The sequence below is a fragment of the Mauremys mutica genome, chromosome 1, assembly GCF_020497125.1.
Source record: "Mauremys mutica isolate MM-2020 ecotype Southern chromosome 1, ASM2049712v1, whole genome shotgun sequence".
NCBI classification, from domain to species: Eukaryota; Metazoa; Chordata; order Testudines; family Geoemydidae; genus Mauremys; species Mauremys mutica.
This window is the reverse complement of record NC_059072.1, coordinates 176,029,680-176,055,670: the sequence shown is the minus strand read 5'-3', so window position 1 is coordinate 176,055,670 and position 25,991 is coordinate 176,029,680. Positions and strand designations below refer to the sequence as shown.

Here is a 25,991-nt window from a genome sequence, read left to right as displayed (position 1 = left end):
CAATACTACCTGCTGCCTCCATTTGGCTGTTACTTTGCAGGACTTTCAATGCAGATGAGAGCAACACAAGTTGCTAAAACATCCTTGACTGATGCCTTGCCACCTCAGGGCATACATTACATTTTTTTTGTATTTTGCATTAATTAATTCATTCAGGATTTTATTCTTTGTGAAAGCAGAAATATCTGCCATACACGGTAGTGTAACTTTAAATACCAGGTGCATTTACAATTCATATTTATTGTTAATTTTCCTTCTAATTTTCTCCATAACATAGGATTTTGATAGTATGTAATGTAATTGCATGATAGAGTGATGAATAAGGATGAGACTATAAAGTGTCATATCAATGACAAAATATTCGGCTTGTTGTCTCCTGTTGTCATTTTAAAGAATGCAGCAAAGCCCACTTCAATGAATTTTTATGTAAGATTAATCCTCCAAAAAAGAATACATTTAGTACATGTTAATCTCTACAGTCTTTATTTATAAGGAAATCTTTAATATCTGCCATGGGAATAAAACTGTTAAAGTAAACAGGATATTTATTAGTCCATCTATAAAAATATTGAGGGTTGTAAGACCTGGTCTCTGTAATTTACATGAAAATATCTTTGGGTCATCTCTGCAAGTCAGAGTTCATACTTTTATCTGATATCCTCCCACTTATGGGCCATATTCTGGGTTTGGATTACATCCATATGTCTCCCATTGAAGCTAGAAAGTGGCTCTAATTTAGTAAATGCACAGACCTGCTTCTAATTAGGATTAGCTCTTTTAGAATTTAAAAATGCTTACAGGAAACTCCCCACTTTCCTTATGTAATTATTCAGGTCTCAAAACCCCATGTCTAGTTACTCTTGTGTTGTTTCTTATATACAATATGTATTGGCAGAGTCTATCGCTCTATCTTTCTAGATGCTCAACCTCTATTACTGGTAACGGAAGTTACTGTAGTGATCAATCTGCAGTGATGTACAGATTCCAGGGAATAAATGTTTTTTCCCAAGAGACTTAAAAAAAAAAACCACCAAAAAAAACCCCAACCCCAAAAACCAGTGATGCAGAAAAGCAGCTGCACAACCAGTCAAATTTTACATTATTTTTAAATCAAAAAACAACCAAAACAACTTTACGTACAAATCAAATGACGAATTTACCACAAATAATTGTATTTATACTAATTGTTTTAAATTAAAGATGATCCCAAACTGAAATTTGTATTCCAAATACCTTGAAAGGATGGACATGCAGAATGTGCAGTAGCTCACCCAAACGCCCATCTTAGTCCCTGGCCACTAGGAGCTGTGCTAGGCCAGCATAAACACTACCATTTGAATAATATAGTTAAGAAATGACTCAGCTGGGCGTATACATCCTTGGCAAATAAATAACAGAAATGTACAATACATGGAAGAACATTTGCTGAATACTATATAACAAACACACAGACACTAATGGCCCATAGCTGCCATTCCTAAATGATCATAGTTTGTGTCTACACAGTATTTGAAAAATTGCATATTATTCTTTGAAGTGTTTTTCTTCAAATTTTCATTCACTACATCTTGGCCTTCTGGTTTAGTTTTGTTCTTTTCACATCTTTTCCAAGTTTTCTCCTTCCCAGCTTATTTTTAAAAGCCTTGTGGTCTCTTCCAGTTTACTATAGTGCCCTGTATATCCCTCCTCCATAGCTGTAGTTTGTTCAATGAAATGCCCAGTCCTATTCCTTCTGAAGACTTCAGTGGGAAGAGGAGCAGACCCAAATACACATAAGACTTACAAACACAATAGAAATGGCATTGCTATCACAAATTACTCTGTGACATAGGCAGGTGTTTTTAATTTAAACTACTGGGAACCTTAAGTATGCACTCAGAGGGTCTTCCTTGAATTTTTCTGTTGGGGACCAAGGGAGATATAGCAGTTTTAAAATTCCCAGTTCTCCATTGGCTGAGCCCCCAGTCATAAGGGGATCCATGTCTACACTGCAATTAAACACCCAGGTCTAGCCCATGTCAGATGTCTCAGGCTTGCAGGGCTCATGCTGTAAAACTGCAGGTTAGACATCCAGGCTTGGGCTGGAGCCTGAGCTCTGAGACCCTCCATCTTCCTGGGGTCCCAGAGCTCAGGCTGCAGCCTGAGCCTGAAGTCTACACTGCAGTTTTACAGCCTGAGCCCTGCAAGCCTGAGACAGATGACATGGGCTAGACGTGGGTGTTTAATTGCAGTGTAGACATACCATGGAAGCCAGGATCATCTGTATGTTGGCCCTGCACCTCCAAACTGCTTCCTAGCCTTCCCATGTCCTCTCCTCTCTCTATGTCAGGAAACATCCAAAGGTGTCATAAACCCACATTTTCCCACTGCCCCAGCCATAGGGGTTCCACATCATGGATGAGGAACATTCTTTAAAATAATCCTGATTTAGGAGGTGAATTCCTGCAAGGCTGAGAACAGGGAAAGTTTTAAAGCATTGTCCTGTCTCCTCTGGCCTGCCACCTCTCCAGTCCCAGATGCAAATCATCTGGTTTTCCAACAAAAGGGATTCTGCAGGATTGGGAGAATATTTTGGGGAAAGCTGTTTCCATGTTTATAGTTTCTCCCTTTTCCTGATCCATTCCATCCCCACTATCCATTCCATTTGTGGAAGCAAAGAGAATGCAGTAGTAGAGGGAAAGCATGTGGAAACTTTTTTTTATATAGTTAGGCTGTACGAGTTTGATAAATGTTCTGGTCCAATTTTGATTTTTACGGTTAATTTTCATTTTAGCTTTCCAGCCAGTTTTCTTAACTAATTTTACATTCCTTCAAGGTCTGCCTTGTTGGGGTTAATATTGTGTTACTGCCTTTTCGACAGGCTAATCAACATTACATATCTACACTGGCTTTAGGACTACTTTCCACCAGTGGAGTGGCGCAAAGCAACAGACAAGATGGGTCCAGTGGCAGAGACAAGAACAGAACTTGGAAGTTGCAGTTTCTACAGTCTGGCCCTCGTGCCAAGGAACAAAGGAAAACTGTTAACTAAATTAATAACAGGTTTACTTCGACTTAATTCAAAGGATGGATAAAGCATTTAGCTCAGTTAGATTATGGCCAGTTCACGCAGCCTTAGTATAACTACATTTCAATACAATTTACTTATTTAATCTAATGCTGACATTTCACCCCTAAAAGCTGCTGTCATAACACTTTTGATGTTCATAGCACTATACACTCTCCTGTGTGAAGGGCAAGGGACATTCCAAAGTGAGAAAACATGATTTCTGTCCCCAAATGAAGTCTCATTGCATAAGTGGTCACTTGCTCTATTGACCTCACAATATGTCATGGAGTTTAAACAAAATGATATCTGCATATCAAAGGCACCTATGTTCCATCAATATTCAATACTCCATAATACATAAGAGCTACTTAGCAGGATGTAAGAGGAAATAAAAACATTATATAAATTCACATAGTATCTATGGCCAGGGAAATTAGGTGCATTAAATTAAAAAAAATTTTTTTTTTTCAAAATTATGGGTTTCAGAAGTTTAAGGAAAACCAATAGAAAAAAAATGCATGCCTAGTGCTGCAGGAAAGCATGTTTCTATGCCCTTATAAATACCCCAAGAAGTGCTCAACCTTGTCAAACTGTTACTTCCATCATTCTGTGAAAGGTCAGTGAAAGCTTAGGTTATCGGTCACATAATTCCTGGTCATGTCCTGTTTATCTCGTATACCCGATATTTCAAAATATTGTTTATATATTCTTCATTTATCATTTTGACAACACTTGTGTTGTTGTTTCCACCCTCACGCACACTGACCAAAAATCGGATGCAATTATCACTGCCTACAGAGACCAAGGATTACTGTGCTGCTGATTACTGCTTTACTAATTATAGGTAAATGTTCAAAAGGTTAAGTGAAAGTTTGGTTTCATATCTGAATCTATCCAAAGTTGTTGAGCCAGCATCTTCCTCTCATTGCCTATGAATCTCTTTTTGCTTTCTGTGCATGAAGAGCACATGCATTTGCAATTCAGAAGCAGTTAGGGCTATGCAGAAAGACTATGGACACTTCTGAAACCCATAATTGTGTCTTCAGTTGTGAGGTGAGTGATATTGTCTATACTAAAATCATGAATCAGGGCCCCCAAAATTGTGAGATTGATTTAAAATCATGAGATTTTAAAAATAAATCTGGGTTTCTTTTATTTCTCCTCTGGGTTGGAGCCTTAAGCGGATTAGAAAGCTCTCTACAACCATGAGGGCTAGAAATTTAATTTAACTTTATAACTAAAGTTGAGAGAGTCTCCCATAATCCAATAATTCCAGGAGCTGGAGTTTAAGGAAAAACACCAAATATTGTGAGATTCGTGATAAAATTTTGCCAGTTGGTAACACTAGGTGGAGAGATTGTCATTGGAAGCAGAAAGACAGAACATATGGAAGATCTTATGAAAAGAAGGAAGCTAGTGAACAGGAAAGAGTTGTGTGTTAGAAAGGAAAAAAAGAGCCTTATTGTAAATGGGGAGGGAACATCAGCTATGCTGAGTCAGGAAAAGTGTTAGAGAGGCCTTCACTAAAAGGGACTGAGATCTAAATAAAGGTTATGCATTGGTTTAGTGAAATGGTTGAATACTTGCCTAATACAGGGGTTGGGAGGATTAATTAGCTATTGTTTGTACAGCACATAGAAAAAAAAAGATATAAAACATAATTTCTACCTCACCCCCCCACACCAGAGTCTGTACAGGTCATGCCATAGGACCTACTCCAGGGGGCTTCAGCCAGATTTTCTGGGGCTGAAAGGCCCTACCCTCACCTCCTTCCATTTAATTTGGACACCAAGTAGTGGTTCTGGCTGCTAAACAAAGATCCTGTCATACTCTCTCCTCCTGACTTACATCTCCACTCATTACTATCAGAGAAGAATCTGGAGACCAGCTATGAGGGAGACACTGACAGTGTTACCTGTCTCTATAGCAGCAGGATCAGTCATCTGTCTTTTAAGTCTCCAATGACGAAAGTAGGGAAACTGACAATATGAGTGTAACTAGCCAAGTGACAGGGGTGTAAACATATATAACCCTGATCCATGTAACTTGACTAGGACCAAGAAACAAATTGTAATCTCTTACAACACTTATGTATGGAAGAGTGAGAACTTGAGGAGGTGGATACAGCACTTCCAATTTTTCCTGCAAGCAAGTGGCACTAAGGGAAAATCAAAGATGAATTGTGAATGCTCAAATCTTTCCAGTGGGAGGATGAGAGGACTACAAATTGTTAGACAAAGGCTTTTGAGGCTTTCAAGAATACTTTGATCTACACATGAATGTCACTTGAAACCTTCAAATGAAACCAGCTGCCTTGTGAGGCCTACGTGAGGCTGAGTCACATGAATTTGAACTGTTAGCAGATGAACTAAAAGGAGTTGAAATAGTTTGTGACATAACTGATGGTCAAGTCAAGAAAGTTATTGTGAGAAAAGGACTTGATTTTTTAAATAACAGTAGGTATTTTCAGGACTAGTATAAACAATGATTCCCAAATAAAAGTGCTAGCAAGCAGTGAAAGAATTTTAATGAGACCTTCAAATGCAAGCACTATTCCATCAGAATAGTTATGTCTTGTCTTTAAAATGCAATGAGATTTGCATTTGGGAAGCAAGTCAAGAGTTTTGACAAGTCTCACTCAATACAGAGGGCCAGATAATCAGCTGCAAAGGGGCTTCTTTGCAGCACCCCTGCACCACAAGCTAGGCTTGAAGTTGGTCAGGTGGGGATTCCTGTGACATAATGGAATTCCCAAGGGATGCAAAGCCAAATACCAAATTCTACAAAACTGAATATGAAGCATCAGTGCAATGGTAAAAGGCAACATTTTATGTTCAGTGAAAAAGAAAAGTCAATTATTAGTTTCATTTTACCCTAAAATACTTTTGACACAACTTCCTTAACAACCTATTTTCTAGGTGCTCATTATGGAAGCTCTGGTCATTATTCCAGATTTAAAAGTTGAGTTTCATTTTCCACCTAAAGCAAGGATCCAACCATCTCATTTTGTATGAAAGTTACAATGTATCCTCCCCAGACTTAAGAGCACTTACTCTGTCTACAGAATTAGTTTTAGAATTAGAATTAGTTTTCTGATAATTTACAAGTAAATTTAACAAGTTTGCGTTAAAGGTCTTGGATTGTAATTAACTTTAAGAAATTTAGCATCTGTCAGTCATCTTTGTCCCAAATGACCTCAACAGAATAACATAGATGCTTCGAACTTTCCATATAGTTAAAATTTCATGGAAATCTTATGCATGGGCTATATTTGAATTAAATAGGTTGTAATTAAACTAAGTTATTAGCAATTAGATATGTTTGTAATAAACGCTCAGCTCAACAGCTTAGGGAGGTGAAGCGGGGCCATTGTGACATCAGAGGTAACAACCAATCACTAAACTTGCTCTATAGCTAATTTGCATGCACAATTCTAGTGGTTGTAATGGGGAAGAATGGACAAGTGTCAAGAATACATTAATCTGGTTGGTACATTATTTGCTCAACTGTCACTTCTCTTTAAGGATTCAGTAGGCATCAGCTACTTCTGCCTTGGCTCCACTGTGCACTGAGGCAAGAGGACCTCTTAATGCATAGAGAATTGGGACTCGGGGACCCTCCCTTCATAAAGCACTAGTCTCACCAACATAACCCTCCAAAATCAGGAAGAGAGCTGCAAGCTAAGGGCTAAATTCACCAATATACTGTAACTGCTTCACACTTTTCTAGCAATACAAAGCAGCTGTAAAGACAGCTTAATTGGACAGTGCACTCTGGCTGCTTTGGTGTATCTATGAATCTTCTCTTAAAATGAAATCACATTTCATTTTGACTTAAAGGTAAAAACATTACAGGGATGTTATAATTACCCCAAACCAAACATTAACCCAGACAATTCAGAGTTAAGGTTACACTTAGAAGAAATCCAAAATGTATTAAGATAAGAAATGCACAGTTACAGCACCTAAACAACCTTAACTTTGCACCGTACTCATGGCATGAAGGAAAAAATATGAATCGATCAAATGGCTTCAAAATCAGTTTAATCTAATCAAACTACAAACACTAAAATACCTTCATCATAATCATAATTATTGCATGACATTGTACAGTGCAGACTTGAAATGCACCCTAGCAGTCTTTTTACCTTAACATTGGAACTCCTCTCCTCCTCCCCACCCAAAAGTGCATTTAGTTCCTCCCTTCAACAAAATGCATGTAGTCTGCCAGTGGATTAATCACTGCGGCTGTCTGCCCTTCTACAGACTGACAACCCCCCAACCTCTATAAAATGAGGCAGTTTGACAATATGCTGATGGGATGCCTTTCCTTCACTTGCTGCTATTGCCAAAATGGAAAGTGACCTATTAGCTATATTATAATAAATTGTACATAGTAGTTGCACTTACAGCTTCTTCTCTTTTGAAATATTCTACCAGTCTGTCATCTTCCTTTTACTCATTATTATTAAGCCCATTATATTATATTAGCACCTACAGGCCAGCTAGGTCAGCATCCCATTGTAGTGCTTGGAGTAGTACAAAAATATAGAAAATGAAAGTCCCTGCCCCCAAATGCTTACAATCAAAAGCAAATAAGTAAACAAACAAACAAAAAAAGAAGACAAAATAGGTAGGTGAGACAAATAAGTGGTCCAGGGTAACAAATATAATCGGATGTCAGCAATTCTTAGCCAGTGAGGGTCAGTAATACTATATGATAGTAAATGTGTTACTCAAAGTAGGGAATATTGCTGGAACCAGTAATAGCTCTTTAAAAATATTTAAGAACCACTCTGAATAGCACTGTTCGTTAGAAGATCTCAAAGTGTTTACAACCACTGTCTGCCAGCACCACCTGTGAGGCCAGCATTTACCAACAGTTATCAGAGAAAGTATCAAAACTATCTGTTACTTCTTGTTTAGAGAATGAAGGAAAACAATGATTAATAGTGACCCCTGGCCTGTAACTATCTCTATGTTATACATAAGTAAATTGAGGTACAGAAAAGTTAGGAGATTTCTCTCCTCAATTGGCAGAGGGAATCCAGGGCAGAATTCATTACACTCATCCCCCCTGCTCTAACCATTAGACAACCTTTCTTGCCTTAAAGAGAAAATCCAGAGTATTTTAGGAATTAACTAGATTTTTGTGAAAATAGAAAAAAACTGTAGTTCATAAAAAGGTAAAACATTTTGAAGGAGGCTGCCATTTTCCTACTAAAAGGGAAGAAGTAAAATTAAGACAGGAAGAAATTCATTCTATATTGAAATGTGCAGTGTGGAAAGCAATAGATTTTGAATTCTGCTTTTAGACATATTTTAATATAGATGTCTATTAAATAAATTAAGTGAAACTTATTAACTTACTTTTTACTTGCTAGTTTTAGTGCCAGGTATCTTCCATGATTCCAGATGCAGACAGATGACCTGCATTCCCCTTCCAGAGAAAAGGAGCACCTGTGATTTGTCACTTTTCCCTGCCTCAGCCCAGTATCTAGACCAGCCTACTCCTGCAGATTGTTTTTCTTCCCACTCTTCAGCCTGACATTAGCCCCTCACTGTGTTGTGGATCTTATTACTACACTATACTTCCTTTTTCACCTCCATTGTACCTGGAGGTACATCCCTAGCCGGCATGATTTAGTTGGGGATTGGTCCTGCTCTGAGCAGGGGGTTGGACTAGATGACCTCCTGAGGTCCCTTCCAACCCTGATATTCTATGATTCTATGAAACCCCAACTATTTTTACCTATATTTAAAAAAAATGCATGTTGAAGCATATATAAAACCAGAGTTCAAAGTTAGTTGCTTTCCCCATTTTTTATTTCAGGGCATAATTAATTTCTACTTGTTCTAATTTTTTTGTTACTTCCTGTCTAGTAGCGGGAAAGTGGAAACTTTCATGGAAAACATTCAGGCATTCAGAGACAGAGCAAATCTGACATTTCAAGAGCCATTTCTAAGTTATTTTTTCTATTTACATAAGTGCATTTCATGCAGTGCTTGTCAAGAGAACATTGGCAGTTTTCATTTTATATTTCAGATAACCTATTTCAGATAACCTTAGCTATGGCTGTTTCCCTCCTCCTTTTACAGCCTCTCCTATATATACACACATGGTCAGGTCCTGTACTAGCAGGCTGGTTAATGGATAGATGTTATTCACTGAGACAGATATTAACTTCTCTATCCTACCACTAACAGATTTTGGTGCTGTTCCCCCAGTAAGGGTTGGTGGAAACTTCACCTGAAATACCTACCAGAGGAAATGCCAGGGGGCAAAGATCCACCCCGTGAGACTGGATGTGGGGCGTGGATGCTATTTAAAAAGCCCGCGCTCAGGAATCTCGAAAGAGACTTCACCCCAATGGTCGGGAAGGCTCCTTTTAAAAGATAAAAATGATCATTAATCAAACAAGCTGTTCTTTAGCTGCTCAAAAGAAGCTGATTGAGAGAGTAAATGAAACCCTACAAAGTCAACAATGTCTTCACGGCAGCAAGAGTCCATAAAATGCTGTTAAATGATAAAAACTGGTAACACTACAAACAAAACACACACAACCAACCAAAACAACAAAAAAAAGAAAAAAATAATAAAAAACCCCACACCACAAGCCATTAAGCGATACAGTGCTAGCAAGAGAGGGCTTATTTCCTCTGCACTATAGCTGGTACAGTGTTTAAATGGGGAATTTCAGAACTTCAAGGAAGAAGAGTACAAAGAGATTCACTTTTAAAGGTGAAATCAACCACTTAGATCCACATAGAGCAAAATAAGTTTGAGATGCACTATTTCCACTGATGTCAATGGAATTTCACACACATAATGGGAGCAGAACACCAGTCTAGATCTCTGCAATCACCTGACAGTAGAATTTTGTCTTGGCAGGAAATGATGTGAAAAATATCATTTCAAAAGCAGTTATGACAATACACTAAACTTGTCCTCATTTTATGTCATTTATTGATAGCTATTTTGATATATCGAAGATGAAGGCCCTTAATCCTACAACAGGATCCACTGGGGAAGACCCAGCTTCAATGGGGCTCTACACAGGCCTGTGCTTGGCAGATCTCTACATTGAATAGGGACTTGAAATCTCAAAGCTTCTTTGATATTTATGTAAAAAAAACAATGGGGGAAAATCTAAATTCTCCAAGTTTGAAAAAAATTAAAATTAAACCTAAATTATAGTTGGGTAATGAATACTCAATATAACTATTATGCTAGTAAAAACAACAAACAAGATCTCATTCAAAAAGTTAGGCAATGGTAAGTTTTGATATCTTTGTTCACCATTTTAAGAAGGCACATCATGGTTGCTCCTCAGAGATGGAAAAGCCTTAATTTCATTATAATTAGAAATAAATAGGTTTCTTAATCTTTATGCAGTTTCAATTTGTGGGGCCTCCTGTAGATGCAGAGAAACCCAGTTGAGCAAATTCATTCTGAAGAAACGTCAATTTTTTGTTGAGACTGTGTAGCCTTAGAGAGATCTGAAAAAAAAAGTCAGCCCTTTGGTTTTCATACACAATAGATCTGTTTCCCCTCAATATTTGCTTCACTTCCCCTTTTAAAACCTAAAGATGGTACAAAAATTATTACATTATGAAGAAAGAAAATTGATATAATGTATGTCTTAAACACAGAACCTTTATTAGGTATCCTTAAAGATCTTCAATAACCCAAGGGTGAGATCAAAATTCTAAGGAATTTAAAAAATAAATAAATCAATTTTCTCCCCCTGCTATGCCAGGCAAGCCTAGTGTTGAGAGCCTTAATAAAATTTTCCAAATTCTCAGTTCTATTCCAGAACTGTCCTTAATGAGCACTCCATTGGGCACTTTTGTACTAAATTGTTTGATCCTGCAAAGGGATCTGCATGGGAAAATCCTTCCACCCATGCAAAGCTGAATGAAGTCAGGGAACCCATCACAGATGTATCTCTTTGCAATACTGGGACCCAAATCAGTAATTTTCTTTTGCGCGACCTAGTTTTCTAGGAGTGATCTATGGTCTGCCAATAATTCATTTTTTATGGTAAGACAAATTAATACAAGAAATGTAAAAAGAGTCACCTCTAAAGCTATCTTTTTAAAGTTCTTGTATTAATTTCGCCTACCATCAAACATGAATTACTGGCAGACTTTAGATCATCCATCACATCTACAGATGTGAAGAAAAGCTCTGTGTAGTCTGAAAGCTTGTGCCTTCTACCAACAGAAGTAAGTCCAATAAAACATACCTCACCTACCTTGTCTCTTAAGGTATTTAATAAAAAGTATATTGCAGAAGATTAAAAAAATTAGTGAGAAAAATACAATATCAAAGCGGGAAAAACAAAAATTGTAAACGTAACAGGAGGGCAGAGTGAAAAGTCTGAAAATGCAAATCAACATAAGGAAGTGGATGTGTAATAGTAAAAATGAAGTAACTGAGTTTCAGAAATGGTATAGAGAACTGCATGGATATCTCTACAGAAAATAGAAATTCCCTCTAACTTAGTGTGTTTGTTTTCTTTAGAAAAGGAAGAAGCAGTCTTTATTCTGTTCCCAAGCAAAAAAGTCTCTGCAGGCTCCTATGCTTTGTTTCCAGCTGTAAAAGTATAACAGGTATTTTTTTGCTGGGAGGTCGCTACTCTTAGGTCTATTCCAATTATAAATATTTTAAACAATTTTAAACTTTAAACAATGTTTAAAAGAAACGTTTTCTTAAAACTGATAAGAGTGGACAGCCTCCTGTTTTCATTTGAGTCAGGATAATATTTCTTTAATCAACTAGCTGTCTTCAGGAATGCAGTTCTCTAAGTGTACTTCATTGAAAGGAGAGGGTTGTACATCTATTTTGTAAAGCATTATTTTGCTCTGCACAAATTTCTTGAAGGGAGGGGGCAGTGTTACAGCAGGTGGAGAACCTTCAGAGTAGTCAGAGTTATTACAGGTACTTAAAGGGAAAAAGTAGATAAGAAAAATAAGCCATAATTCCTGAGCAAGTTGAACACATTCCACTATATAGCCACTACATTAATGATTTCATCACACAAAAGAAGATCATATATATAATTACACAGACAATGCCATAGTAACATGGAAAACTATAATTATTAAATAAAAGTATTAGCAGAAAAAATAAGGGCAACAAAACAATTAAAGTATATGGGAAGTACTTGGAATATCTATCAGATATTATTAATCTACCATATATAATAGATAGATTTGGGTTCCCTAATAATGGTTTATGGTTAGAACTCAGGGCAAACTTTCTTTCTTCCAGAGTCTTTACAACAAGGTTTAAAGCCAGAAAGAACAATTATATCATCTAGTCTGACCTCCTGTATATATTGTTATATCAGACCTATTATTTTAAACCCTGTTTGCAACCTTTCAGAATTTCAAAGGACAATACCATTGGATTGCAACTACCCGAAAACCCCAGAATGGCTTTTGTACTGGTAGTTGGATCTCTGCGTGAGCATCTGCAGACACTTTCTGCTAACTATAACATTGCAACACAGAAAAATGTTTTATTTTTAAGCTATTCATCTGCATTTTGCGCCTGCCAAAAATATTTCTGAATAAGAAAGAGAATGACTATATGATTATGCATTTGCTTTTTATATAGACTATGAAAGGATATGCTTTCTATTCTTTAATTTCTAATTTTGTTGTTCCATTAATCCTTGCGAGATTTGAAACTGAATGTGGAAGTGAAAGAAAAAAAAAGCGTTCAGCCTGGTCTTTCAGAGAACTGAAGTGATCAAAGAGTGAGAACAAGGCACTTCAACTGAAGTGGTGAGAAAGAGCCTGGACAATAATTTTCTCATGAGAGGATGCTAGCAGATCACATTGCAGGACAAGGGCCAATGTGAGTACAATGAAAGAAATTGCTTATTTTATACCACTGTACACCACTGCAATCATAAAAACATTTGTTTGGAAAACTGTTAAACTTCAAGCTATAAGTCAATTCTTCATTGGAGACATATTGCGAGACTTCTAGAGTCCATTCTTGCTTTATTGGCACCTTTTCTGATTTACACTGTCTTGTGAGGCACACAATTTCACAAGAAAAAAAAACTATGCAGAAATTTGTTTATGAGAAGTAGACACAAAGAAAGTGAATAAACACAGAATTAATTTTGAAAGGAGATAAATAACATGGGATGATTTTAAACAGGAAATGGCAGCAATACAGTCCCAGGTATGGAGACCTTGGGAGTGGGGGTGGAGAGGGAGATTTCAGAGCACAGGCTCTACCCCAGTTCTCAAACTGGGGGTTGGGACACCTCAGGGGGTTGCGAGTTCATTACATGGGGGGTTGTGAGCTGTCAACCTTCACCCCAAACCCTGCTTGTCTCCAGCATTTATCATGGTATTAAATATATTAAAAAGGGAGTTTAATTTATTAGGGGGGGTCGCACTCAGAGGCTTGCAATGTGAAAGGGGTGACCAGTATAAAGGTTTGAGACCCACTGCTCTAGCCCAAGCCTGAATTTCTACACTACTGTTAGCCCTGTAACCATGACTCCTGCAAACCCGAGTCAATTGATCCAGGTTCTGAGACTCACTGCCACAGTGTAGTCTCACAGTTTTTTTTTTTGGCAGTGTAGCTATACACCTTTTTAACACATCAGGGCAGATTCTGGTCCCCACTCTGGTAGTGAAAAGCAGCAGGAAAGCCATCTAAATTGGTTATTTGAGGATTTATTCCCTTGCATAAGGTAATCTCCAGGTGGTGCAGGGTTAGGACAATGGATTCTTTACTACATCCCTCTCTTTTATCTGAAGTAAAGGGTTTGGCTGTGGAGCCACTACACCCAGCTGATTCCTGTTACTGGAACAAATACTTGGGACAATAGGCAGGCAGATGTAAGAAAGAACAGCTTTCAGGCCACCTTTGTACCTGATCGTGTAGAGTATCTGGTTGATTATTTCCTACTCAAAAATACAGAGGCTGGTTTCATTTTTTTAAGTATTTTGGTGAAATTCAATTCAATTTATACAATTTACTCTCTGTTAAAGAGATATTCTTACCTAAGTATGTTAAATATGCAACAATTTTAATTTTTTCTTCTTCAGTTGTATTGCTATCCCAATTAAAGTTTTCTGGAAATAAAGAGCAGTTTGTAGCGATTTCTCTCCCAGGGCATATAGTACCTCTCTGAATTCCCTTCTTTCCTTGCTGGTCTCAGAATTCATGTCTGGGAAGATAAAGGAAGCATGCTTCTTCACAGATGAATTTTCCATCCTTTCCTAGCTTGTGTAAGAATGTTTTTCTAGTCCTGAAATCTCAGTTTTGTATTATGATATGTGCTCTTACCCTTGAATTTTGGCTGAAGACATCGACATAATCTTGCCTCTTCCAATTTGTGAAAGTCATTTCCTCCATCACTTTGTTAATCAGGTTGGTTACAAATTCAATCATGTTTTTGCCTTCAGCTTCATGTGTAATCTTTATTGGAGCATCACGTTCTGTTTCTCAGGTCTTTTAATTTTATTATCAAAATACTGTAATCACTTGAAAATTTCTTCAGGCAGATACTTTAAAAGTCAACTACAGAGAGAATGACTCTTCAGTCTCTGCAATTCTTGCAGTAAATATTTCAGCTGAGACGCTGAAGTTTTAATAGATAGCAGTAATTTTTGCCTGCACTGTAGGCTTCCTGTATTAATTTCTTCTAGGAGTAGATGAATTACTGAAAAGTTCTCTATACTAGTTTCCTCTGCTCCAGCCACTACTAACTTTTGTGGTTTGGTGAGGAACAAGTGCCTTTGCTGAAGTCTAGAACTTTCTCTTGGAGACAGTTTCCCTCCTCTTTTCTTTTTTTTTGGTAAATTTTCTAGTCTTCCTGTAGTATACAGGAATAGGATAGTATCCTTTTAAATAGTTTGTGAGCCCTTTAGTGGTGCTCATTGTTTTAGAAACTAGCAGTATGTACATAGCTATGCCTGGATATTTGTACTAATTTAGTAAGACTACGTCTACACTATGAGCTAGGGCCATAATTCCCAGTTTTCATACACATACTCACTCTAGCTTGATGAGAGGTTGCACGAGTATAAATAGTGTAGTGGTGATAACACAGGCAGTGGTGGCACAGTATAGACATGCTGTGTACAAACCTGCTTGAGCCGTATGGCACGGCTTAGCTGCTACTGCTTGTGTCACTGTGGCTACACTACTATGTATGCTTGCTCTAGCTCTCATCAAGCTAACATAAGTATATGTACATGAGCTGTAAATCACACCCCTAGCTCATAGTGTAGAGGTAGCCTAAATATGGCTACTTCTGGCCCAACTATGCCTGTGTGGTTCCTTCATGTTGTTATTGTTGTGCAAAGAACAAAAGACAACACGTCCTGACTTTGAAGGAAAAATATGGGCTGCTATTTAAGATTTAAGTAGAATTGACTCTATTGAAACTGCTAGTGTGTCTCTTTGCTCTGACACTCTTCATGGTCCTACAAATGCTTTGTTAATATATGCTGGCCACTTGACAATCTGAATGTCTTCCAATAAAAGGTCTCCATCTGGACATTCACTTGCTAAGGAGGATGCTATCCATATGGAGTCTGTCTTAAAACTATAAAAAGTTAAGATGGACAAGAAATTAAGGGTCAGATCTTACAAATGTGAGCAAGTCAGCATTGTTCTATTGACATCAATGACGCTATGCTGATTTCCACTAGCTGAAGATCTTGATGGTCTAAGGTTTATAAAATTATACATGAATACGTTCACTTCTGTAAACAGGCACATACTAACAGCCAGTGGTACAAGTAGAAATCATTTCTTGCCAGTACACTGCACTCATGGGAGGGACACAAAGAGGGGGGCACGTGACCTCCCACTCCAGGGCCGCCCAAAGGGGGGGGCAAGAGGGGCAATTTGCCCCAGGCCCCACAGGGGCCCCCACGAGAGTTTTTCGGGGCCCCTGGAGCGGGATCCTTCACTCGCTCTGGGGGGGGCCGGAAAACTCTTGCGGGGCAGGGTGCAGGAGCTTCTTCCACTCCCGGTCTTCGCCGGTGGGGGGTCCGTCCGCTCTGTCATCTTCAAACTTTATCAGTGATGATTTTATGTCCTCTTCCCGGTCATTGATAAAGATGTTAAGTAGCATAGGGCCAAGCTCCAATCCATCTGGGACTCCACTGGAAATGGATAATTCCCCATTTATAGTTACATTTTGAGACCTATCAATTAGCCAGTTTTTAATCCATTTAAAGCGTGTCATGTTAATTTTATATTGTTCTATTTTTTTAATCAAAATGTCATGCGGTACCAAGTCAAACGCTTTACAGAAGCTTAAGGATATTACGTCAACACTATTACCTTTATCAACTAAACTTGTCATCTCATCAGAAAAAGATATCAAATTAGTTTGACAGGATCTATTTTCCATAAACCCATGTTGATTAATTACAGTACCCTCCTTCAGTTCATTATTAATCAAGTCCAGTAGCTATTGCTCTATTATCTTGTCCGGGATTGATGTCAGGCTGACATGACGATAATTACCTAGGTCATCCCATTTACCCTTTTTAGTGGGCTCAGTTAGACCAACCCTGAGCACTTATGAAAATCCCACCGTTAACAAGCATGCTTTCTGGGAGCTTACTACAGACCTTTAACCCCTTTGGTGTCCTATGGACTTCCAATGCAGGACCATCAACGTGACAAAGAATTTTCACAAACCATTGCAGGTGCTGTGTGAATACTTATACTTCCTGAATGCACACAATGTATGACCCTCAAGGGTTTAAATATATTTCTTTCTATCATTTATTACACAATTTTGAGTAATCAAATTAAAACCACACACTTTTTTACATCCCTTCAAGGAAGCAGTGACAATAAAAATAATACTTGCTGTGTTTGTTTCAATACTCTCTCATGGAGAATTAAGAAAGACTTCCCACTCATCCTGGCATTCAGCTAAACTTATTTCTAAATACCCATTTATTTTTGATGTTATCTGTTCATTTGATTTGTATCAAGCCTTACTTCCTGTTAAATGGGACTGAAGAGAACAAATCAGACTCTGCCCCTGGGAAAGCCGCAGCTGAGGACTGCCTAATGTAGTATATTGTGACCCCTAGAGAGAGATACTTCTCTCTGGGGAAATTCATATCTCCACAGAGGCTAGCACAAACCCTGTACATTACATTCCATTTAAACCCTCAAGTTATCATTTAAATTGGACTAACATGGTGCAGAGTCCTTGGCTGCCCCTCCTCACCAGACTGAATTTCACTTCTCAGAATATGGAGCAGTCTCTGCTGTTGAAGAACTCAGTCAGCTTTGTGGGATTCTTGTGAATGAGTAGTTACCATGGCTCTTTGCAGTAGGGTCAGATCTTTTCTAACTGGCAAGGAGGTACAAATTCAGTTTGCCCAATTTCAACAGCACAGACTCAAAAGTTGAACTCACTCCAACTTCATTTGATTCTGGCATAGCAGTGGTCGTAAATGGAGTGATCACAAGCACAACCTTTGTGCGTTAGTGAGGGGTTACGCTGCTTCTTTTATTCTATGAAAGAAGCACTGTTTGTGGTTCCATACTTAAAGATGAGTTGTATTTTGCACTTATAACAACGGTGAAACCACTTTGTATGAAGAATACAGTTATCCTCTCCAAAATTAAAGCACTTACTCTTGAGTATTGAATTAATTTTCTGAAGACTTACAAGTAAATTGGTTGATTAGTTTGAATTAAAATTAATTTAAAAATGGGTCCTTAAAAAAAAATTACCACACTGAGTCAAATGTTTCTGCTGAAGGATCTTAATAATAGATCAACCCAAATGCTTCAAACTTCCCTTGGCATTAAAACTCACTATAAGCTTATGCATAAGCTACACTTGATGAATTCCCAGTAGAACTTCCCTATATCAAAAGGGCTGGTATCTACCATTTTTCTCAGTGGAACTAAAGTCATAACTTGCCCACAATGAGGTGGTCATTTTGAGAAAAGCAGCTATCTCCCAAGGTTCTCAGTAAGACTGAGTCCAGAAACTGCTCAACAAAGATAGCTGCTAGCTTCACTCACTGGAAACAATGGGAGGCAATGGCCATTTTGAAATAGGACATCTTAAGTGAAGGCAGATATGGCAGAGAAAAATGGGAGATGGCAGCTATTTTGAAAGAGGCAGACTCCAAGAAATTCATGAAGAAGATTTTATGCACTAGCCTCTGCTGACAGGAAAAAAAACTTTCTATTATGAAAATTAAGGGCAAAAATGACTAATGACTAATCCTAAATATTTCTTTTCAAAAGTTACCCATTGTACCTGCTCTACTAAAAAGAGAGGGTAGAAGGAAGGCAGAAACGAGAGGTGTGAGTAGATCCATGTGGAAAGGGAAATGTGGAGTGCAAGAGGAAGGATGCAACTGGGAAGTGTATGCAGTGGAATGTGGGCAGATATAGGAGGCAGAGGGAATTTAGGGAGTGCAGGAGAATCTGGGGAACAGGAGGGTGGGGGAATTGGTGTATACACTGCAGCTGCTTTGTGCTGGTCTGGCCATGCCAATGCAGCTATAAACTCAGCTTAACTGCCCGGTATGTTTTGTGCTGCTCCAGAGTGACATAAAGCAGCCAGAGTATATAAAAAAAATGTTGCCAACTCTCCCAATTTCATCTGCAGTCTCATGACAGCTGATGTTTTACTTAAGCCTCAGCTCCTAGAGTCATGTTAATATGTGAGACTCTCAGCTTTCTTTTAAAAAAAATGTTTCTAGCTCTCAGGGTTGCAGAGAAAATCTTGAAAGGAGTGTACCCTAGAAGTTTTACACCCACAAAAATAAATGGAAATTAGGGGCATAAATACCTTCATAGATATGGGCGTTGGAACCCAGATGGCAAATAAGAATCCCAAATTTATTTTTAAAATATCTGACTATTTTTAAGTCAAACACATGATTTTTAGGGGCATGACTCAATTTTTTAATGTTTGGGATCAGCAATACTGAAAGAATTATTTAAGGTGGATACATCCTATCTTTAAATAATTAGAGATATCACTGTACTATTTTAGCTTTCTGTTTACTGTTCATATATGAAATTTCTAATTAAAAAAAGGAAATTTTCAGACCAAAACTAAAATAAGATGGGTTTAATGTTGAGAGTACATACCAGCAATGAAAAATAAAATACATTACAGAGATGAGCAAATGACAGAATCAAGCACGACAAACCCATGAGAGAACTTTAAATTTCAAAGAAATCCAAACAAATTAAGGTCTGATAATGTTTCCATATTTTCTAAATTTAAGTTTAACCTTAAATATGAATTTCCTGGGTTTATAACACTTGGTTTTGAGATCATTACAACAGTCCTGTAATGTAGTTTGCCCTAAATTACTGATTGTTCTAGATTTTATATCAGTGGAACCTAGAATAAACCCAAGCTTAACCTGGTTCTATGTATTCAGTATAAATAACTATGACACTAGAGAACTGTACTATGTAGTTCCCAGGATTAGCAGGTTTGGAAGAAAGAGCAAGTGTAGAATAGGGGGTCACAATTCCTGTGAAGGAAATGTTAGGAGCTGGAGAATGTTTGAATGGAATAATAGAGTTCAGTTTCCCTGGTTGGTTCAAGACAAACAGAAATTTGAAAAAAATCATTGGTGACTTGCTTGAAAATGGTTCTACACACACTGTGATAATTTACTTTGTAGCTTGTTAAATGTTAGTGCATGCTGAAGTTCTGGTTGCTGGGAAGACTAGTGTGAAAACATAAATATGATTAAGGCTTTTAACAGCAATAACAACTGTTCTTTTGAATCATCTTCACATTCTTAATGGAACAGTAATTTAAAGTATTGTGTTCCTGTTATGCTGACTACCATAAAACAGTCTGTGCATGTTTAGTTCTCTATTAAATAAATATTTTTCAATCAGCACTTAAATTTTGAAAATAGCTTTAGCAAGATACTAAACAAGAGCTTTGAAATGTTATTATATTTATAGTTATGCATAATATCCAGAGTGCCATTCCAAGCATTGCAAACTGTACATTTGGATTTCACAGTCATACATGTAAAATTAAATTAGGTGGGAATAAAATGTTTTAAATGTTACTAGCTGATGGTTCAAGTGATGGATCGAGTGTATCAGGAGCATCCCTTTAATTCAGGATATCAGCTAAAGTCTTCAGATTATTTATTAGGGTTATGGAAAGAACAGATAGCTTCTCTATCATTAAGGCTGAAAGCAGAATTCTATTATAAGCCCTCTTTTGATCCACAAGTCACTACAACTTGTAGTAGGAAAAAGGGGGATTTGGTATGAGATTTTGTGATCAATTTAGGCAGAGAAGAATTTATTTTTGGGAGTTTGAAAGTCCGGGATGTATAATTTTAGAAATGATTAGTCCTCCAAAGTAACCCTGTAAAACTGGGGGCTGTAAGCTGAGGACTGCATGGGGGCTGCAGAAGAGTAGATTTAGGGCAGGTCTACACTAAGGGCGGGGGTCGAACTAGGGTACGCAAGTTCAGCTACGTGAATAGCGTAGCTGAACTCGAAGTACCCTAGTTCGAACTACTTACCCGTCCAGAAGCCGCGGGATCGAAGTCCGCGGCTCCAAGGTCGACTCCGCCACCGCCTTTTGCAGTGGTGGAGTACCGGAGTCGACCGCGGCGCTTCCGGAGTTCGAACTATCGCGTCTAAATCAGACGCGATAGTTCGAACTCCAAGAAGTCGAACTCACCGCGTCGACCCGGACGGTAAGTGTAGACTAGCCCATAGATGTATAAAATACACTTTTGAAAATTAAAATAAGTTTTAAAATAAAAATGTATATTATATAAAAAGCAATATCACATCATTTTGAGCCTAATGCTCAAAAACTGTGGTAGTTTTCACTTTAGTAGATGGAATTGCTTTCCACAGCTGTCTGTTATATTAGGTAAACTTAATGATGTGGCCTGTTATGCTGTCATACTGTTCTGCAGTTACATCTTTGATTATTTACTACTTGTGTAGCTTGCCAGCTCATAATAATGAGAACAAAGAGTGAGGAGACAGGTAGATTCAATTCGGAGAGATCAAATAATGCTGTTGAAAGAGATTCATGGCTTTTAGTTAAGAAAGTGTTTGGAGATAGTAAACACTGTTGATAACAGCCCCAGTAATGTATTCCTCAGAGACAATTACAAGTATGATTTTTCTGGGTTTAAACTCTTTAGATTGCAGATTCACCTCTGTAAAGTGGTAGTTTGTTCTTTGTCTGCATAAAAACCTGGAGTTTAGGGCTATGCTGTCATTCTACAATTTCCTTAACAATAGTAATAATACTTAGCTCTTATGAACTAATGAAGCTCAAGTGAGAGCTAAGCGCCAGATTCTAATCTCAGTTCCATCAGCATAAATCTGGAATAACTCCTTTGAAATCAGTGATATCAAGATTACATTGAGGTAACTAAGATCAAAATATGATCTAATAGTGAATTTTGGTGCTTAAATATTATTTTACGTTCAAAATATACATGATAGAATATATTTTTTAAATTTCTCTTCCTCCTCCTCAGACTAAAGACTGATGTTCCAGCCCAGATTTTGTAAACCACCAGCAGAGCCATGTGTACCTGTTGCTACTGCCCACTGACTGGCTGCAACACAGTGATGGGGAATACTACCTCTTATTGTGGAAACTGATGCTCATCAATGCATATTATCTGTGTTTGTATTTGGGAGATCTCTTAACAGCTCCATACTCAATGAATCCTCTTTCTTGGGCTTCAGGGCCTGGAGGGGTGAAGGGAGAATGCACTAAGGTACATTCTACCTGCCATGGTCCAGAGTTTGGTAACAATGCTTTTGACATAAACAGTGTAAAGAGAAGATTTAAGTAGCCAATAATGTCACCTCTAATCATACTTCTTAAGCTACCTCCTGCAGTAATGAAGATAGTTGTAAATAAAATATCTAAGCAATCTAAAGCACCATAAAAAACTATATGCTAAAAGAAGGATATAGACTCACCAAAGGCTGACATTTGTTTTTTAAAGCTAAAATACTCAAAATTCAAAAGTAGATAATTTCTCACTAGACCAATATTAGTTGCATAAATTTTTGTAGTTTCAGAAATCATGTAATACTTTTGTATTCATAATACAGTATTTATTTCAATTTTCTATTCATATGCATATTCTGTTACATATCTCTAAAGTAAATATAGAATTTACTCATTATCTGCTTATTTATGTTCAAATTTCATTCAGTAGAAAATTTGGTAGAAAAATGACACTATTTACCAATTAACTTGGTCATGAATCCATTCTGGAATCTCAAACTGAATATATTTGCATCTTAAAATGTGTGTACACAACTCCCAGTAGCATTGTATGCTCACATTGAGAGGGCAACATACTTGAACTGAATATTCTGTAAATTCATATGATCTAATTATGAAGTCTCTTTTAACTGTTTTTTTTATATTGCTTCTCCAGAGACTGGTATACTGATGATTTATTGGCAGTGATATAGTATGTTCAAAAAGGGAAAATGTAAGCAATTGTACTCTTTGCAAACTGTAATCCCAACCTAAACTTCAAGAGTTTAGAACAGATCCCAGACAGTTTGCATCTAAATTATTCAGTTAGCTGTAACTTGAACTGTACATGTAACAAGAACTGGAAAGACAAATATGGACTGTGAATTGGAAATGACAAGACTCCAAGAAAAGAGGAGCTAAAGAAAGGAGACTGTGGGATCAATACCATCAGAAGATCAAGTAACAGTGAGAAGCTGAGAGAGGAGATACTGCATAAACAAATTGCATATGAAAAACTTTGCTAAATGAATGCTATTCTTTTGGTATTTTGATGGGGTGAGGTATTACAGGGGTAGTGGTAGCAGCATCAATTTGTCTGTGTCTTGCCTGGAGCTTCAATTCTGCGTGACATGTTGAAGCAAGATGCCAGAGAGCATGCTCAGTGCAGATGAAATGTTCAGCAATGTTAGCAGCAAGTCTCTGTAGAACAGAACACAGGGAGCACATAGCAATTTTCAACGATTTATAACTCAACCAAGTCTGAACAGATTTTCACCTCTCTGATGCCAGGACTATTCCCCTTACAAATTTAAAAGGCCCGCTCAAGTCATGAAATTGACTGGAAGTTATTATTTTCAGCGGCATTTAGTTGTGCTCACCAGAAACTGAGTATGTTTTCTTAGCAAACATGTTGCCTGGAGTGTCTCAGTTGGCCACATTCCCTAAAATCTTGCGTGTGTCCAAGGGCTCCGCAGTGGCATAAAGATGGATGCCTCTGGTTTGGAATAAGGATAAATTCTACATGCCACTGTTCCCCTCCTTCAGCACTCCTCATCCAAATCTGACTGCTGTTTGCATGTGGCTGTTGTGTCTTACACAAATGGGAGAATATAGTTCTTCATTGGTCTTGTATTTCATCTTTCTCTCAACTTTCTCTGGCCCACTAAAAATATTGGTCAGGAATCCAGGCCTGAAGCGGAGCCACTCTCCAGGCACTCAGTGAGCGTATCTGGCTGAAGTAGGCTGCCTGATTGGTTGAAAGAGTCGGCACACCAGCTCTTTAGCCTAGCAGCTGCTCAAAGCATTTCCCCATGGCTGTGACAGCTCCAGCGCCTGCTCATTCCCAGACTCGCCTCACTTCAGGTAACCTGGTTCTGACCCTCAGCTCCAATTCCAGATCTTGCCTCTGACATTAATTTGGACCCTGGGCTCTAGCATTGGGCCTCTGACTCTGGCTCCTGACTCCAGCTGTGACCCTTGGCTCTGGCTTCTAGCACTGGACTTCTGCTCTAATCATTATGCTGGACTCCCGCTCCAGCCACTAAGCATGACTGTCCATGTCCTGATCTCTAATACTGCTACAGCTATGCTCAGTTACAAATATTTTTGCATTAGCAGGAGGATAGAGCGGACGACTTAAGTTGCCTTTCACATATCTAGCTCGTATGGTTCTATGAATTATAAAATCAGATTGCTTACATAAGAGAATAGGATCCCTTTACAATTTAATTTTCAATTTCCATCATTTCTTAACCTGAATTGATGTTCTCTGATGGCTATCTTCATTAACACACTTCGTTTTCTGTCATTCATTATACTTCTCCTTCCTAGATTCAGAGGTTTAATGATATACCATAAATTGATAAGACCTAAAGAATTACCCAAAATCTGACTAGAAGAGCAAGTCAGATATTTTTTGACAAGCATTTAGAGTCAAATTCTGCCCTTTAATGGTAGCCATATGCATGAGCAGAGAGCAGAATTAGTCCCTATCCGAAGAAAAAAATGTATAAATTAGTTTAATTTTTGCAGTGAGGGATTGAGTGGTTCAAGTGTCTGATTAATTGGCTGCTCAGAAGAGGTAAAAAACTTGTATAGGTTTGAAAAGCAAAATGAAACCGAGCAGTAACATGTTTTAATAATGACCCGAATTAGTGCTTTCCAAACCTCTAAGAGGGTAATGTTTTCAGGAGTGCTTAAGTCCTATTTTGAAAAGCAATTTAGTTACCTACGACGAGATTTTCAAAGATATTTAGGTACCTAAGGATTCAGATAGGAACCCTACTAGGATTTTTAAAAGTGCCTAGGCATCCAACTCCCAAGCACCTTTAAGAGTGTTTTGTTATAACTTTATACATCATATTTTCAAAGAAAAACAAAAAACTAACATCAAACTATTTACATATAATAATGGATTTGACGGTGCTTTACATCTGGGGCTATCAGAGCATTTTACACACTACTTAATAAAGCGTCACAATATCCCTTTGATCTATGGAAAGAGGTAAAAGATATATGAGCCACCAGTGAAATACAAACACCTCTGTGGTGGAACACTGCAGCTCTTGAACCTCACACAAATAATACCCAATATTTTAAGATATAAAATTGAAAAGAATACTGCACCAGCTTGATAAATTACAGGGGAAATTTTAGTAAGTACACTATATTAACATGAGTTAGAATTTGGCCAGCACAGTGGAGTTAACACCTATTTCTCTTACGAAAAGTAGCATTGGATATTTAATGGTAACTGTGACTGAATCCTCGGTTTTACATTTGATATGAAAGACAACCTCATGCAGCACAGTATTGCCTACCAGGCAGGATCATAGAACAACATGGTATGTCTGCTAGTGTGAGATAGACATATGCAGTAATTTATTAAGATCTAATTATAATCCATAGTAATTGGTCTCTAGAGTTTTCATGCCATGGATGAGTCTCTAGGTGGAAAATCTTTCCATGCACCATCCCACCACCCCAGTCACACCCTGCTTGATCCTCAAAATTTCTCTCTGGGGACTAGCGCTGGTCTAAAGAATATAACTGGATATTATAAGACTAATAGCAACCCAAGGAAAAGAATAGTTGATAGGTGAGCCAAGTGTGTGGCAATAAAGGTATTAATCATGACAGCAGTTATATCCTGGTCCAAGAAATCTTCTTTATTATATAAATTACATGAAAAAAGGATAGCTTGCACATTTGTCTAAGCTGCTGACAGAATAAAGAAAAGAGTAAAATTGAACCTTAAGTTTCCAACAAATGGAAAGTTTGAAGTACAGTGCTACATTTCCAGGCAGATATTGCACAAACCACTAAATTTAGGCTTTCATCAGCTGAGGGTCAATTTCTTAGCAAACCATCCTTATTTAACCCCAGTAGATACTTGATAACTGTTAATGTAGATTCAGATTTAGAACTATGTACAGAACCTTTAGGGGCATAAAAGTATTTGAATTATCAAACCAGAATTTCTTCTTGGAATAGGACTACAATCAAAATTACCTGTTATTCCTTTTGCTCAAACTCCAGATTAGTATTACTTCCTGTTTAAGTTTTAGTCCCGGTTGCAAACCTTGGAAATGGACAAACCAGCCAAAAAGAATGCAGAACTCTTTTAGGAGATTGGGTCATGTGACCCAAGGAATTACAAAGAATAAT

General features: G+C 37.8%; 1 protein-coding gene and 1 long non-coding RNA gene across 2 annotated transcripts in view; one reads left to right on the top strand and one right to left on the bottom strand.

Annotated features, from left to right (window-relative positions):
• The window catches only part of LOC123361801 (ephrin type-A receptor 6), a 394,507-nt gene that overhangs the window by 113,396 nt on the left and 255,120 nt on the right, over positions 1-25,991 (bottom strand). The window contains exon 10 of the mRNA XM_045001949.1: positions 9,312-9,434. Within this exon, the coding sequence (XP_044857884.1) occupies positions 9,312-9,434 (123 nt within the window). The remainder of the gene's footprint in view (positions 1-9,311; positions 9,435-25,991) is intronic.
• Positions 6,476-22,871, top strand: LOC123361803. Its single transcript, XR_006576234.1, has 4 exons — positions 6,476-6,534; positions 11,576-11,664; positions 12,739-12,916; positions 21,580-22,871. It is a non-coding gene; the product is annotated as an uncharacterized LOC123361803 (long non-coding RNA).